Raw genomic sequence first — 17092 nt, 5'->3', positions numbered from 1 at the left:
CCCTCAGTGTGTCCTCAGTGACAATTTGTCCCCATGTGTCCGCTGAGTCACTCTAATGATTGTAGTTGATCGTGACAGCCCCAGTAGAAGGAAAAATACAACAGAGTTTCTAACCTCATAGTTTAAATGTATTCATGTCCAGGACTGACTTAATAAGCAAACTAATGTATGCAAATGACTAAATGTTGGTAACCAACTTCTTCTTTTCATTTCTTCCAGGCCCCAAGGGAAGTCTTACCTGTTTTTCACTCAATTCAAAGCTGAACTTAAGGGAACCAAAATTGAATATGCAAATGCATATGTAAGTATAAAAGTAGCAAAAATTCCCTCAACTGTTGGATGCAAATGTTGCCTGTCCTGTTTACATGAATCTGGGCCTGTATATCAGTCAGAAACATCTTGATAATTTGTTGTGTCATTGTCAGTTTGAGAAGAGGCTGTGTTGCTGTTTAGATCTTGTGTGGAAAACACAGTTGATGAACATTTTTGCATAGCCTGCAAATAATAATGCATCCATCTATGCACCAGCAATACATTTGTCAAGCTTATGGCTAGCATTAAGGCTGGGTTTTCCGGAATTGCGGTTTTTATTTTTTTCTTGGCTTTTTTTGACCGCAAAGCTGGTGACTATAAACACTTTGATCTTTTCTTCTGTGAAAAAGTCATCGCACGTAATGACACAATTTTGTTTATTTGGCCTCTTTCCAGGATATTCATGCATATGTGAAATGCATGTAACATTTTTATATAAACGGGGTTAGGAGAAGTATTTAATATAATGATTCATGACCCGGATTAGATGTCATCAAAATACTGTATGAATTAATTGTTTATAAAATGTCCATCAGTTTCCAGGAGCCCAAACGGGTCTTACAACTGCTTGTTTTGTCTGACCAACTGTCTAAAACCCCAAAAATATTCAATTTATACTTATATGAAGCAGAGAAAAGCAGCAAATCCTCAAATTTGTGAAGCTGGAACAAGAGAACATTTTTCATCTTCTGTATCCTTTTTGCTTACCTGTTTCAGCTTTAAATTCAACCACAACTGTCAGTTTGAAAAGGCTTCAACAGTTTTATCCTTTAATACTTTGAACCAACTGATATGGACATGTTTTCCCCCCAAATTATTTTAATGAGGTTTCCTCCAGACCTCCGTCAGATTAGAAGGTCCGGCCACGCTAGATTAAATGTCACCCAACATCATCTGAGAGCCGGAGCAGCGTAGAGTGTTCCTGGCTACACAGTCCTGAGTGGAATTGAATAAAATCAGCTGCCACTAGCACTTTGGATCTTTGCTTTACTGCACACCCCCTCTAACTAATAATTATGTATCCATGGAAACCCATCATGTGCATCATGTTCCCGCATTTTTAAATCAATTTTACTCGAATGGTGGTTCGAGCTGCATGCCACATAGTACCAACTTGGTAAAACAAGGTAGGCAGAGACAGGCAAAGTAAAAGAAAAGCTTTATTTCTCCTGGAAGTCAAACCTGCCGTGTCTTTGCACGTAATGTTTCTTGGAAGGTTAATGTCTCTGGACTCTTCCTGAGCTCAGTCACTTAGCGAAGGTCTGATGTGGTCGTCGCTGAAGTGAAACACACCTTGACACGCCTCCTTCCCCAAGCAAGGGCAGTCCTCCTGACACTCTGTCATTAGTTTGAGAACGTGTATCCTCCTCCTGCTCTTGCTACGTGCCCTGCAAGCAGAAGACAAACGCACAGAAAAATAACTTCACTAAATGATGTGACAAAAATAACCTCACATACACAAACAGACACACCTGCCACCCCCGCACAGCATCTCCTTGACCTTGTCGCCACATCGTCCTACTCTCCCGGCCCGTCTGTTGCAAAAAATTGTCTCCTGTGCTGCCTCCCATCCTGTTTTTGTTTATTTTTTGTTTTTTCTCCTTCTCTCCTTTCCACCCTTTCCTCCTCCTCTTCATCACTGCTGCTGTATTTGTCTCCAGTCTCAGACGGCGGTAGCAGGGCAGAGTGACGTGCCTTTGAAGCCGGAGGAATTTACCGTAGGAGACTCAACAGGTGAGGAATTGATTGTATTTCCAAGTGTTCAATCAACTCCCTCTGCTTGTCACGTCAATCTCTCGCTCCCTCCCTCCCATCCCCTCATCACGTTGCGAGTTCCCTGTTGATTTCCCTCTAAAGCATATGCTCCAGCTGTGAGTGGGTTGCCAATTGTCCCTGTAGCATTATTATTTGTTGTTATTTAGTTTTTGCACAAATCCCCACTGTGGCTCAAGTTCCGGACTTTGATTAGCAGGATTTGACAAGTCACACAGCAATTTTCTGTAACAGCAGATTAGACATGACAGTACAGAGGCTTATCGACTCAATTTCCTGCAACCATCACAGACTTTAGGATAATCCCATCTCTGTAAGACCTCTGGGAAACACTTCCAGTCATGATTTCGGGGGAATAAACGTCTTAGCAATACACAGTAGGTAAATTGTTTTTATTTAATGCAAAATATATCAATAAACTGGCTTTTAACTCACTCACAAGCTTATATGTTTACATTTAGCAGGCTGCAGATAAGGAGGGTTATGTTCAGTCCCTAACAGAGCAGTTCTACACATGCCAACCTGCCCTGCAACACCTACAGGAAAGAAAAGTCACCGTAGTTTAGATAGTGGTGTAGTGTAGATGTTGACACCTACAGGCAAACAAGTGGTAGTTTTTATAATATTAGCAATTGCCGATGGTTATAGATGCTGATAGCTTTTTGTTTGAGGTTTTACTATATGTGTATTCAGGACTTACTCCAAGGTGGCAGCCATTCATTTGTATAAAAACGGCTCCGCAGCGCAAAAACAAAGTTATAAATAATTGATACGTATGACATTACTGTACCACCCTCCCCTCCATTAGATATTGTAGATGTTAACACAGTTCCACTTGGGGCTGTAAAATGCTCAATATATTTGGACAATTTTGCAAACAAATTGACTGTTTATCTCCCTTTTAGTTCATTCATTAGCTGAACTTTACATTTTCAGACCCATAAACAGTTCAGTTTTATATGAATTAATACAGTTGGTTTTCTCTGCATCCCACACCTGTTTCTTTAGAGTCGACAATGAGCAATGGACCACCCCTGTTGTTCAAAGTACTCTCGAGAACAGCAGGAGGCATCAACACTAAGGGCTTTCTTATTCAGCAGAAAATTTGCTCTAGTGAACAAAACTATTACATTTGTTAGGTTTTATATGTCAAATATAAAACCACAAGCAGCACCTACGGTTCAAAGAACGAGATGAGGTAGCAGTTTTTACACTTGTTGTTTTGTAGGTGGCACTAGTGTCAAAATTGCAGCAGCTATTACTTTCCTTACCTGTAGATGGCACACATCTACAGATCTGATCTGCTGCTGCTTATACTTTTCTTGCCAACAGGCAGTGCATGTTGGACCAGACCTGCAGGTCTCAAAACTACTGGCTCTGCCGTTAGATGATATTAGCTGGTTTCAGGTGCTTTGCATAAATGACGCTCTATGTAATATTTTCTGTGTCAATAATTTGCTCTCCTCTCTGACCTCCAGTGACCCACAGAGACGGAAAGTTCAGCGCTCAACTCTCCAAACTGACTGCTATTGGACGGACACGACACGATGAGCTGTAATTGGTCAGAAGTCTGACTTGGTTTTGGTCACGTTTTGAGCCCTGAGTTGAGCTTCTGTGTTCCGCTCAGTAGTCAATGAAGGATGGATTTGTGGGTGTAACAACTTATAATTGAAGTGGGAAGATACTGATATAGCACTTTGTGTGTCAGTACACAAATTACCTGGTATGTTTTTGTAATGGATTTGAAAATGCTGTAAAAAAATTATCTGTTTAGTATGCATATTTTTTTGTACTACAGAATGTCCAAGTTAAAATTCTGCCATAAGATCGAATGCTTCCATAGTTGGTTCTTAGTTTCTGAGGCTATAAGATTTACAGAGAACAAATCTGTTCTGATCCACTGAGGACATTTGTGAAAGTATAGAGGACTGGTGTGTGGGGGCTTGTAGAGTATAGATAACACATTTAGAGTAGGGAGGGATTTATCCATCTCATATAATCCTGAGAGGAAAATGAATAATCTCCAATAGTGTCACACACGCACATAAACAATGACATTTTCCTCAATCTGGTCCTGTTCTGAACTGAGCTCCTCGCTCTCTGTCTGTTTATATTGATGCGTTCTTGATAACTGTAAACACACTTTTTATCCCCTAAATCATCAATCAGTACCACTTGTGATCAATTTTTGTTATGTTTGTGTGTGTTTTTGGACAGAAGGGATACCTGTAATAGAGCAGATAACAGCTTCATAACATCCAATTAAGAGAAAGATGTACAGAATACACTAAAGATCAGTAAATTTTTGGATAAATCCAAAAAAGTGTCAATGTGAATTAATTGTTGAGAAAATGTGGTATAAGTGATTATTATTTTATTTGAAATTACCTTCATCTTGATCATTTTAATAAGGCACCTGAAGCAGAAGATACAACCATTCACTTATTTGTCTCTTCTAATTTCCTGATATTTCAGTGACTTCACAATTACACTGTTTGAGATGTACCCCCCAAAAATATATATTGAAGGCGTGCAGGAGCTGCCATCACATATTCCTGGGCTTTTTTTTTTTTTACTGTCTGCTTTCATCCTTCAGTGGCACACGGATGGATCAGCGAGGACATTGTGCAGGTTTCAGAAGTGCTCCCTTATGTAGCGAGTAGGATTGCCTTTATATTCCTCACAAGTGTCCACAAGATGAGTTCTGGGGATTGATTTCAGATTAGAGGATTGTGCTGATTTGATTCTGTGGTCGGATTACTCACTGAGATTCGTACCTTGTTTGGTCTGGGTTTGGATCCTCTCATCTGTCTAGAGATGATCCTCTGGAGTTGAGGAAATGCTCAGCTGGGGACGTTAGTGTGTCCCTTTGTCACCGTCCTCCCTCTGGGGTCACAACAGGAAGTAACCACATCCAGATGCTGATCGAGAATAGAAAGATACACACGAGATGTTACTTATTTTGTACATGTTTTTTTTTGTCTTCTTCAAGACTGTTCTGATTCGTGATGGATGTTTGAATAAAGACATGACATTGTTCTGGAGATAATTTAATGTTTTCCTCTTGTTATGTCAGTCATGATCTGATTGAACCTCCCACAGCCTCGTGAAAGGGTAAACATGAAAAGAGAGAAGAAATTTGAGTGCCAGCATAGAGGCATTAAATATTCTGAGCCCTGTCAGAGCCGGGCCACCATGAACATGGCGGAGAGCGATTTTATGCCCCCATCATCTCTGTCTAAAATAACAGTAATTTTAGTACCAGCACTAATGCTTTTCTAATTTAAAGCCAGTTTGTATGCTGCAGAAAACAGCCAGGTTTTCAGCATACAAATGAGACTTATCAAACTTTATATTGAAATAAGCATTATGAAAAAATGCTCAATTAACATATATTGTCCTCGAATAAATGTTTCCATGAAATAAAGAGCTTTCATTGTTTCTTCTTAATTTCTATGGAGAACGGCTTTGCAGGGAGGATCTACTAATTCCGGAGGCACTTATGGGAATGTATAGAGCGTTATAGAGTCAGGAGGGATTTATTCATTTCCTGTTAAACCAAGAGAAAATCAGTCATCTTGATTGTAGTCAAATTGGCATTTGAATTCTGTGATATAAAAATTACACATTTATTTTACATCTGCACAATTTTCCAGTGCTTTAACGTAAAATCTGACATGACTGTAATTATGTAACATATGAGAAAATCTATTGTGTAGTAGCACGTTGATAGAGCTGTGCCAAGAAACTCCCACAGTCTCCTTGTAATTAAAGCGTCTTATAGCAAAGACGTGGCCATTTTCAGTTTTGTGGCCTCATGGATAAAGAATGTAACACTGTTCTCAAGGTGGTTGTTCCACTGAATAATAAATCTCTGTAGCACAATATCTTTTTGTTTACTGCCAGTTCGCTGTGTCTCTGATACTCAAAGCTGCCTCTATGCTGTCATCCAAACACTAAACACATATCACTACTGTTTACCATCTGGTACCAGTAAACATGTTTACTTTCAAACCCCCCTCCTACACTACTACCATCAGGAAAATACATATACATTTGATGCTGCCAAGAGCTAGCTTAGATTACGATGGCGTGCATTAAGAGAAATCTGAAACATTTCAGCCACAAACACAAAGTGGCTCCAGGGATCAATCAATCCAACACTTTAATCCAGACTTGTATATTTCAGCAACTATTAAATGGATTGCAGTCAAATTTCATACAGATATCCATGGTCCCCAGAGGATGAATCCTACTGACTTTGGTGCCCCCCTGAATTTTTCTTTAAAACCACCAGCAGACTATTCTGGTGCAATGGATGTACATAACTGGGATAAATCCTGACATGGTTGTAATTAGTTTAAGAAATACCAACGAGCAAAAGTATTTTTAACCTATCCCAGAATTGAAAAGCGGTGTAGCCAGACCATACTCCATCGCCAAAACAGTGCTGCGGAGATCGGTCTGGCAATGCAAGACTACCAGCCGACCAAGCACATTTTCTGTTCTAAACAACTATTAGATTGGATTGATGCTCGAAAGGATGGTTTGAAGGGACAGGCGAAGGCATGACATGCCTCTGATCGGTTGATCGGTTGGTTTAGCCATAAGGAGTTGAAGAGATTGCCATAAAATGTTGAAAGTGAAATTCATGTTTCCTTCAGGATGAATTCTAATAACTACAATGGTTTCCGAACTCTTTTGGCTTGTGAACCCTTTAAAACATTGCAATGTCTACTTGCAGCCCCTCATCATTATTTATACCTCTACCAGTTGTGACCAGTTTAATCAAATGTTTTATCTGGGCGATAGGGGAAAAGTCCTCAAAATTAACACATCTTTGTGTGTCATAAAAGTGTTTTCCTTTGCTTTCTTTTTCTGTTCATCGTCTCAGGAAAAGTATCCTGCAGTGCTGGGGGTCTTTTTTTCTTTTTTCATTGGGATCCCCATTAGCACTAGCATAGGCCTTGGCTATTCTTCTGGGGTCCACACACATGCAGTCAAACACACTTATACACACTAAAATTGCACCTCAGTTTGGAAACCACTGCTGTAGCGACATAAGGTAAAAATGTTCTGTTTGTCCAACACTGGAGCAGGGCCACGCCTAAACCACACCTCTAATCACCAGACAAACCTACATATACCATGGTGCGAAGTCAGGCTCATGCCTCTGATTGCTTGACCCACCCTCCCTTTCCCTCTCCTTCAGCCATCTTCCTCCTCATCCTTTCCTGTCGCACATCTCTCTCATGTCTCTTCTAGGTACCGTCTGGGGGTCTGTATATTATTTGGGTGAAAACTGCTTCTGAGACAGAACCCCCACTCTGAGTCTCCTCCACCATCATACTGTACATCCTCCCACACCAGCCATCGGACAACATCTACATCAATTTATCTATCTGCACATTCACAATGTTCATTAAATCTTTAACTAACACATGGTTGTGGCGTGGTCCATGCTAGTGAATTAGTAATTGTTAGCATGCTAATGCTCTATAAGATAGAACACTGTAAACATACACACCTGCTTAAAATCAAGATGTTAACATTGTTATTGTAAGCATGTTGACGCATACAGACATTTAGCTCAAAGCACCTAAGTACATCCTCACACAGCTGCTAGCATAATTCAGAGTCTTAATCTTGTTAAAGTAGCTGATAAGTGAGGTGATATCCTATATTTTTCTTCAAGTAAAAAAAGTCTATGAAAAGATCATAACCAACAATCTACAGTCTACAAACTAACCTACTAAGTATTTTCTGTGTATCCAATGCCTGATATAGCTAATTCCTATGTGCCACAGACCTCAAAAACACATCAATTCTGCGCATAATGTTCATTCATTAGCATGAATATGGCATTGTAGTTTATTTTGATTTACTCCGACACCGTCCTGCTGCTGTAGCCTAAATACTCCGGAGAGCTTTGGTTTTGGTCTTTTCATTTGATCTATTGACATTAACAGAAAATAGGCTATCAAATAACACCAGCTTTATTCTTTTCAAGAAAAGAGCCACAAGCGGGCATTGAAATAACATTTCAGAGAGGACAACATCAGATGACCTAAATGAATAAACCATTGATTTGCTGAGCTGTATTTATGTGATCAATCCAGCAGACATTCCAGTGTCTGTTTTTCTCTCTTTCTTCTCACACATACCTGCCCCCTATTTCTCTTTATTTGCATCTCCTGACATTAGGAGGGGAACAGATGGAGATTGTGGCCAGGTCAGTCAAGTCAGAGGCAGCAAAGAAGATGGGATTTTTTTAACACCAGGGGCTCGGTGAAGGGTAAAACAAATAGCCAGATGCCCCCTGTCTCCCCTGATGCGCACCCAGGTGCTGGGCTGGTGACCCAGTCATCTCTGAGCTACTCTGCCTGTTCCCTTCTTATCTGGCCTTGCTAAGTTCCTCATATCACGAGACCTTTTCTGTCCCCAGATTTATCTCAGATTACAGCCTGTTATCCCCAGTGTGTGCTTTTCACACTACTGAGCCAAAGTACCCTGAGCTGCACTGAGTTCTTGTTATACCATCACAACTCTTGACAGCAATTATCTATCCTAGACAATGCTGACACATGTGAATTGATGCGTCTGGCTGCTTAGGTTGCCGTGCACTAGAGTAATCAGTTCTTACTTTGTCTTGTCATCTTGCAGTAATTATAATTTTGTTCATATTTCTATATAGTTAGGCCTTCTCCCTTGCCCTTTAACTGTGCAATCTGTTGGAGTCTGAGAGCCATGGGGCAAAATGAGCATCTGTATAGAGGCTCTTGTTACCAGAGCAGTACCCCAGACAGATGTTATGGTGTCATATGTATGTTCAGTTTATACACTCAAGAGATTGGTATAAAAGGAGAGATGGGAAAAGGACGTCTGCAGAACCAAGCTGTTCTTACTGACATACTCACCCCAAGTTGCGTCTGCATTCTGTCACCTTGGAAACTTGGCCTCAGCTCATCTTAGCGAGCTTAAATCACTCTCCACTCTAGCGGCTGGTGCTGTCAATGTGGCTCTGTTCGATCAGCCTCCCCCTCCCGCTGCATTGTCTCACACAGTAGTCGAGAGAAGCCTTCTTTTCTCAGGGTATGGAGGAGCTTTGCGGGGTTCCTTCACCTTCTTTGTGTGTTCAGAGGGTCTGTGGTGGGGGTACGGAGGAGGCTTGCGACCCCTGCAGCCTTGTGCTGTTGGTGGTTTAGCTGTGGTTGCAGGGGCAGAGCACACCCGGGAAGGTCTGTGAACGGGTCCTGCTGAGGATGATGGCCTCTCTCTGTCATTGTTGGACACAGTTTGAGTTTCTGAGTTCGTGGGTGGGCGGCTTGCAGACGGAGGCGGGGTCAATGATGGAGAGAGCAAACTGGCAGATGGGTGGTCACTTTGTGGGGTCTGATAAGACCCAACCTTGTTCTCTATGATGACAGAAGGGCTAAGAGTGGGGGGTGGCTGAGGCCTGGCAGACAGAGAGGACACAGGGCTGACCCTGATGGAGGAGGAAGGACCAGGGGAGCGAGGCCGAGAACCAGGGCTGTTGGGGTGATGGAGGTTTACTGTTAGAGGGGAGAGACCAGGAGTGGGAGGCCGAACAGGGAGGCTTCTTCTGGGAGACAAAGTAAGATCATGGGAGGTGAGGTTTTGTGGAGGATTGGATAAAGGGAGACTGTTGTTGTACTGGAGCGGTCCACCTTGTCCTTGAGAAGACAGCAGACTGCAGGTGAACCGAAGAGTTTGACTCCTCTCTGATGAAATCCCAGAGGTTAGCAGCATATTTGGTGAGAAGTGACACTTGTGATGATCTCTCCTTAGGGTGCCAAATGAGTCTGTGGTTCCTGGCTGGTCTCCAGGCTCTGAGGGCCAGTGATGGGTGCTGCCTAATGTCACTTCACTGGAGCTGGAACCTGAACTTGAGCTGCTGTTACAGGGAGGGTTGGCGCTGTCACCTCTTTCATTCCCCTGCTGCTCCTCCACATTCAGATCAATGGATGAGGTCAGATGGTCAATCTGCTGCACCACCTATGATGGATAAATACATGGTGATGAATACAAAGAATATAAGTTGTTTGGGAAAGGGGCACTTCACTGATTTTAGACAAATATCCTTTACCTAATCATCTGATCCTTTAACTTTCAACCTGTGAAAACTGTTTTATAATGTCTCCTGTGGGGACTTTTTTACTGGGAAGTCTGAGTTACAAACTGGATGTCTGTTGATTGAAAGAATAATGTGGATGTTTATCAGGTGGGGAAGGTCTCATGAAAGACTGCACTATGGGAAATGTAGGATCAAGTGTTTTTAAAGCTTAACCCACACTAGGGACTAAAAGTCTGGCGATCTCAAATGTCCATTCTGGGTTCCACAACTTTATAAAAGTGCAATAGAAAAATCTCTGGACCACCACTAATGATAACCTGAAACGTATGATTATTTGCATTGTTGTTTAATCTGTTGCATTTTTGTGCAATCAAGGGGACTACTGCAAATTGAATGTTATGTTTGTCTGTGACCTAATTGTTGAAATATGTCTTGTCTACACCGTGGGATAGAGAGAAACGTAATTTCGATCTCTTTGTATGTCTTGACATGTGAAGAAATTGACAATAAAGCAGACTTTGACTTTGACTTTGAAATTGTTTGTTTTGTCTGACCAAAACTATAAAACCAATACAATTTCAATTTACAGTCATGTTTAAGAGAAAGAATTTGGCAAATCCTCACAATTGAGAAGCAAAGAATATTTGGCATTTTGCCTAAATACTGTTTTTGATAACTCAATTGAGTTACTAATCACTTCTACACTTATACTTAGAGGAATTAAAGAGGAAAGATCAGGCCACGAAGACCCCCAGCCAGATTTGAATCGGATTTTACAAGATCAGCAGCTTCACCAGGACATTCCAACACTCTGTTAATCCAAAGATTTTTTGTTCCAAATTGAGTCTTTTCTGGTAAAAATATTGATGACATACAAAACCTTGGCACCGTAAGCCTCAATATAGTGATGGCAATATTAAAAGTTTGCGTATTAATTGTTTCTGCTTTTGCATGTCGGCATCTGTAATTTGAAGCATTTCAGACTCTTACAGAAGTGGACTCTCTGCAGGTGTAGAGCTCTAATCTAAGTGTGTCACACAAGCTACAACATAGTGCAAAATATGTTTACCTCAGCCTAGAAACGGTGATATTACAGGAAATGTGTAAGCTAAATTTAGGTTGGTTTCCCTTCTGATACTTGTGATAGTGAAAAGCACTCCATGCAATACATCATAGGCATACAAGTCCAAATGCATATATACTGTATCTAAATGAGTGCAGAGCATACAGCACATGTATGCGCAACACACATAAATGCTTAACACAAAGACACATACAATGTACAATGATGAAGGCAGGAGAGATTGTGGAAAATTACACTGGGGAAAATGTTTGACCTATCTCTTCACCTGCTCTACGTTTACAGATAAATCCTCGGCCCCAGCTGGAACAGATGAATTATTATTTTGTTCTCTGTGTTCAACAACATCCTTGTTGATGTCAAAAGATGACCTGGTTTGTCTTTTTTTCTTTTTTATACTGCAGCTTTTTTGGGCGAGGCATTTCATATTTCTTTGAAGTACCACACGCATATGCACATCAAGTGACTCTGGGCAGGTGCTGCTTGTTAATGTCAGAAACCAGAGGAGATAAAAGAGCAGAGGACCCTGGTTTTCATCTGCTGTTCCCTAGAGTGTTTATTTAAAATTATGTTTTTTGACCCCTCAGGTCTTCACATGTAGTGCTGAGAGATTTACATACTTCACACATAGTGCTGAGTGACATTTGTTGTAGAGCTCAGTCATGTAAGTTTCATAGTTTAACTCTACTGTTGTTCTGCTTATAGTTCAGAGTCATAGAGCAGTTTCTGATCCGTCAAAATGTCTTAGCAGAAGACCATATTCATGCGTGAGCTTGCTTTTGTGAGGTTTGTCCTGAGATAGAAGTCTTTAGTGTTGCTTTAATATGTGTATAGTCTCTGTCTAAATGTGTTTAAGTCTCACTCCAGTTCCTTTTTGTAACAGGGGGACTGATTATTAAAAAAAAAACGAGGGTTGCTTCTCATGCAACAGAATCTTAAAACAGGGCTTTGAAATAAATATGCAACCAAAGTCTTCTCTTGTGCCTTATCCTCCTTTGATCTGTTGTCTCTGTTGTGAAAATTTGGAATTTTCTATCACAGTCTGCTTGCTTCCGACCCCCCTCCTTTCCCCTCTTTTTTTGTGTAGCCTACATGCTCTTTCATCTGTGTTATATTAATGCTGTCACACTAAAACCTCACAGCCAGAATGATGAGGTTACTACCTCAGGTTTAGCCGCAACCCTGTGGATGCAGATCAAATGCCAAAAGGCGAGATTTACGTGTCACTTTAACTGGATGAGGAATACGAGGCAGAGATACTCAGACATAAATGGATTATAAAATTTTATCCAGCTATGCCTGGAACAGCATCTGTCCATGAGGACGGAAAGTAGAGGAAGTTGAGAGAGGATGTTGGAGGAGGACAGAAAGGGAGATGAAGAGAGAAAGGCGACTGCTTTGCCTAATATCACATCTCAGCAACCTCTGAATGCATTATACAAATGGGCCATACCTATTGCCTCGTTCACCTCTATGATAATATACGCATGGTAATTAAGCACAGTGACAGAGGAGAGTTGCAGAAACAGTTTGCAGACTGTGGTGGATTCAACCAACCCTGCTGATGACTTTTTAATGCATGTAAATTCTGCTCAGGATGTGTAGTTGTAGCCCTCATCGTTATCTGTTAGAGCCCTCAAGGTTTAAAGCATAAGCAGGAACGTTTCCTCCAAGAGTATGTACCTTAATTCATGTGAGACGATACAGTTACTGCTCTGCTCCTATTTTCAACCCGTTTGTTTTTCTACCATTTCCATTTTGTCCACAAAAGACGTGATTAGTGAAAATGGTGAAATGTTACGCAGAATCAACAAGAATCCAACTCGTTACCTCTTTCATTTCCTGGTGAACGTCCCTCAGTGCTGTAAGAACATGCTCCAGGTTGTCCATCACCCGTTTAATCTGGTTTCGGACCACCTTCCTGCTGCAGCCTGATTCCTTCCTCTGTGGCTCCCCTTCATTGGTCGACCTGTATTGGACCCATGTCTGATTCTGGCCCAGGGCTGCGATACGCTCCAAGCTTGGTCTAGCTTTCCTGGGGTGTCGTAGTGTTGTGGTGCAGCCCAGGCCTCTCTGAGGAACCTCAGTGGAGAAGATGACTCCATTCAGGGGCCCGTTGAAACCCTCAACAGGTGGTTCCCTCAGGTCTCTCTGGCTCTGGGAGTTCCTGCTCTGTTGTTTGTTGTAGCTGAAGCTGGTGGGGAAGCCATGCTGATTTTCTGTTAGTCCCTGAGTGTCAGAGCACACCCAGCTGGATGAATGGAGGTCTCTCTTGGGGCAGGTTGTACTGCTGGCATAGTCCCACACCTTCCCCCTCCTGTCCTTAATGTCCACCACAACAGGCACCTTACAGTTTGGCTCCTCAATGAGCAGTCCAGAAACAGGAAGAGGAGGGTGTCTCACTAGTGGCCCATATTTCCTGACTGAGGTGCTGGTCCCGTCATTCTCCGACTGAAGGTGGTTGCCATGGTTCCTAACAAAGGTGTGGTTGTCCTGGGCAGAGGTGGAGCTGTTGCTCAGACCATGCGGCTTGACCCCCGGACTGCTCTCCATGTTGGTGGGTGGATCCAGCTCTGGAGACTGGTTCCACCTGGCAGGACTGTCCTCCCTCTGCTTTCCCAGACTCCCAGGCAGGATGTGATGCCCACGCAGCACCACCGGCAGCATTCTCGCCATCCCTACGCCATTACACCGAACCTCCCCCTTCTTTGCCCGGTCCCTTCCTTGGATGGAGAAGAACCCGATCCCTTTGGCTCTTTCCAGCGGAGTCAGGTTGTTGCGGGCCTCTGAGCTGGATTTGTATGGTCCATTGAGCCCCAGGTCACTGCTGTGGTGGGGTTTAAGACTATTGCGCAGCCATGGGATGAAGTGAGGGGCGTGGGGCTTGAAGCCTTTCTGCTCCACAGGCGCTGGAGTCCTGCTGTCAGAGAACATGGTGATGGATGATGTCCAGCAACCTCACAGAAGGAAGAAGAAGCAGAAGAGGAACAGGAGGACTCCTGAGACACAGAGCGCTTCCTCTTCTTTTTCCATGAATCCCCTCCTACCTTTTCCATTAACAGACTCAATCCGCTCTATCTTTAGTCTCTTGTCCCATTCCCTCTCTCTCTCCGACTCTGTCTCCAAAACTTTTATCTGCTTTTTTTCCCTCCTCATCTCAGATCCCACCCACCCACTCCCGTTTCCCTGCTGAAGCCTGTTTCGGATTTTATCGCCCTGCCTTTTTCCCACTTCTTTTTCCCCCTCCGTTTCTGCTTCTCCTCCCACTATCCTCCTTTTTGAATTACACTTGAGCCCCCCACCCCCTCATTGGGCCGGCCTTGGAGACGCCAAGGGCCTCTCTCTCTCTCCGTCTTCTCTCTCTGCCTGCCTGCGTCTCACTGGTTTAGTAGCAGTGGAGGCTTCCTGTCTCTACATCTCTCTCTCTCTCCCCCCTCCACACTGCGCTGGGCTGCCTCCTATCCTCGCTCTTTCTTCCTCCCACTCCCTCTCACTGTCTCACTGCTCTAACTCCCTTTCTCTATTTCCCTCTTCTCTCCCCATTTCTGTCTCTTTTGCCTGTAACTCTCTGCTCTCATCTGAGAACGCTGTGCGTCCTCTGTCTTTGCAACTCTTTTTTTACCCTCTTTTCCTCCCCTTCTGTCACATTCTCTCTCCCCCTCATCCCCACCTCCCATTTGCCAGGGAGAGCAGCTGAACTTCAATCAAGACGCCACTGTTATTAATCCTCTGTTAGCCAGTGTATACACACGTGACTCCCCCTGCCTCCATTCTCATCTGATTACTCCTTCCCCGGCTCAGCCCTTCACAATTAAATGCTGCTTAGGGGTTTTAAAGGAGTAGGGGAGGATGGCAGCAGGAAGGGATGGAAGAGGAATAGTAGGGGGGCACATAATTGCGACCCTCCAAGATCAGCACCAGTTTGACAGAAACTATAAGCTGCCCGGCTACAAACAACAGCTTGCCTGTGGCACAGCTCTCCCCAGATTATTGTAACTGTCAGCATGTGTCGAGTTACATCCAAGTTGTTTTCTTGTTTTATTTTCTGCCGCATATCCAACTTCCATTTGTTCCAATTATGCAGAGACAGCTGCTATTTTCGGGATTCTCGCTCAAATTCCCATTCTTGACTGTCTGGATCAGATTTCTTGTGTCTGACAAGCCCAAAGATGCCTCCTAGGTGTCTTTTCACTCAACTGCGCCTGCATGAATGGGTCCCTCCCTTTCTGATAACATCCGAAATAAAAAGACGGCAGCCCAGCCACACTAAAGCCCTGACAGTTTGGTGTCACTCAGCAGTGAGGCACTCAAAGCATCTGTCATTCTGTTAGTCAGCATAGCAATCTATTCTTCTGGTAGTGCCCTGTTAAAATATGACTTCATTCACTGACATACAGGTATGTGGGGAAAGAGAAAACAGACACAGACTTGGTGTAATCTGCAGGCCAAGAAGATCCCTGCCTACATGTCGACAGACTGCAGTCATCCCTTAATGACCACTAGTCTGGATTAAAAAAAAAAAACGAGTGAAAGTAATAGAGCGGCTATTAATCCTTCTTTTTCCTCATGGCATGCTAATGCACACAAAGTCTATTTCTATGCTATGGTGGGGTTGCATTTAAAGGTTTAACTCTGAATGCATCTATGTATGTATATATATATGTGTGTGTGCATGTTAATGTTTTAAAGGTTTTACATAATAAGAATTTAAACTGTATTTCACTTTGAAATTATTTGTAATCATTTAACACACACATGCACACACACATCTACATAAAGGCTAAACAAAAGGTTTATTTAGTTGTCTAGCGTTGATTCAGAGTTGGTGCAGACCTGATTGTTGAAGATGATGTAGGTCACTGTCAATAAAAACCATCTCCAAATTTGTTAATTGTCACTTTATGGGTTGAGAAAATCCTCCTTTTTGTTAAACTAAATATACCCACTGGACCCATTTAAATTCCCATTGGCCTAACTAAAAACTGCATGCACAAAGCTGAAAAAAGGCTGTTTTTCTCAACTCACAAAAAGTTTACCTTTGGTTGGAGATACATGGTTTTCAAAGAGGACAGTAAAATAAAAAATCTTGTTCATTTTGGCAAAGTACAACCTTCCAATTAAGTGGTAACTGTCCTATGTGATTGATTACATTTGAAAACATATAACCCAACCTGTGTGTATGTGTGTGTGTGTGTGTGTGTGTGTGTGTGTGTGTGTGTGTTCAAGACCTTGAATTCATGCTTCTTAAAGGTTAAACTCCAATTAGCCACCCACGTTGTATAGGCCCATAAATAACATGGCATAATATACACAATCATTGCTCATTTTAAAGTCAATGTGGAATAATAAGTAGTTGTCAGAGTTGGTCCATTTGCAGTCTGGCTGCACAGCCTCTCAAGTCCGGTTGCCTTTATATCATACCATCCATTATATTAATGTGCTGTGTGTGATTGAAGGACAAAACTGGTCTACAGCAGGAGAAATTCTCCTTTTCAGTTCGGTGCAGTGTTTATTTTTTTCATGTCCTCCTCTTCTGACTCTAACAGGAGGGCTTTTTGTCACCATAATGCAGTTTTCAATATTTTGGGAGTTGGGAGTGGGGGGATGACAAACAGAGCATCTGGCCCCACTTTGTAACCTTGTCTGCCGCCTCCTGTAGTGCTCCTTCACTTGTTTAGAGTCCTGTAACAGGCAGACTGCCCATTGAGAAGCAGCAGAGTGAGTATGCTGGGACACTTCAGCATGTGTCTGCTGAACTTTACTGCCACTGCAGATACAGTTTCCTTGTTGAATTTCTTCAGGCAGAGACAGAGAGAGAGAGAGAGAGAGAG

General features: G+C 42.6%; 2 protein-coding genes and 1 long non-coding RNA gene across 4 annotated transcripts in view; 2 read left to right on the top strand and 1 right to left on the bottom strand.

Annotated features, from left to right (window-relative positions):
* Positions 1 to 5134, top strand: part of mydgf (myeloid-derived growth factor) — an 8607-nt gene extending 3473 nt beyond the window's left edge. The window contains exons 5-7 of the mRNA XM_032525415.1: positions 220 to 301; positions 1974 to 2046; positions 3564 to 5134. Coding sequence (XP_032381306.1) covers positions 220 to 301; positions 1974 to 2046; positions 3564 to 3643 — 235 coding nt within the window. The 3' untranslated portion in view covers positions 3644 to 5134. The remainder of the gene's footprint in view (positions 1 to 219; positions 302 to 1973; positions 2047 to 3563) is intronic.
* On the bottom strand, positions 1456 to 15378 carry LOC116695281 (uncharacterized). 2 transcript variants are annotated; one of them, XM_032525414.1, is made up of 4 exons: positions 13092 to 15378; positions 9003 to 10101; positions 4851 to 5006; positions 1456 to 1700 (listed from the first exon to the last, which is right to left on the bottom strand). In XM_032525414.1, exons 1-2 carry the CDS (start codon positions 14193 to 14195, stop codon positions 9142 to 9144), a joined length of 2064 nt encoding a protein of 687 aa, XP_032381305.1. In that variant the 5' UTR covers positions 14196 to 15378; the 3' UTR covers positions 1456 to 1700; positions 4851 to 5006; positions 9003 to 9141. The 2 variants fall into 2 exon arrangements, with proteins under 2 accessions (XP_032381305.1, XP_032381304.1); XM_032525413.1 differs by lacking the exon at positions 1456 to 1700 and having other exon boundaries at positions 3876 to 5006.
* Positions 9815 to 17092, top strand: part of LOC116695284 (uncharacterized) — an 11465-nt gene continuing 4187 nt past the window's right edge. Inside the window, exon 1 of the long non-coding RNA XR_004333411.1 lies at positions 9815 to 9844. This is a non-coding gene — a long non-coding RNA (uncharacterized LOC116695284). The remainder of the gene's footprint in view (positions 9845 to 17092) is intronic.

The sequence above is a fragment of the Etheostoma spectabile genome, chromosome 9 (assembly GCF_008692095.1).
Source record: "Etheostoma spectabile isolate EspeVRDwgs_2016 chromosome 9, UIUC_Espe_1.0, whole genome shotgun sequence".
Taxonomy (NCBI): Eukaryota; Metazoa; Chordata; class Actinopteri; order Perciformes; family Percidae; genus Etheostoma; species Etheostoma spectabile.
This window is presented reverse-complemented; position numbering and strand designations above follow the sequence as displayed.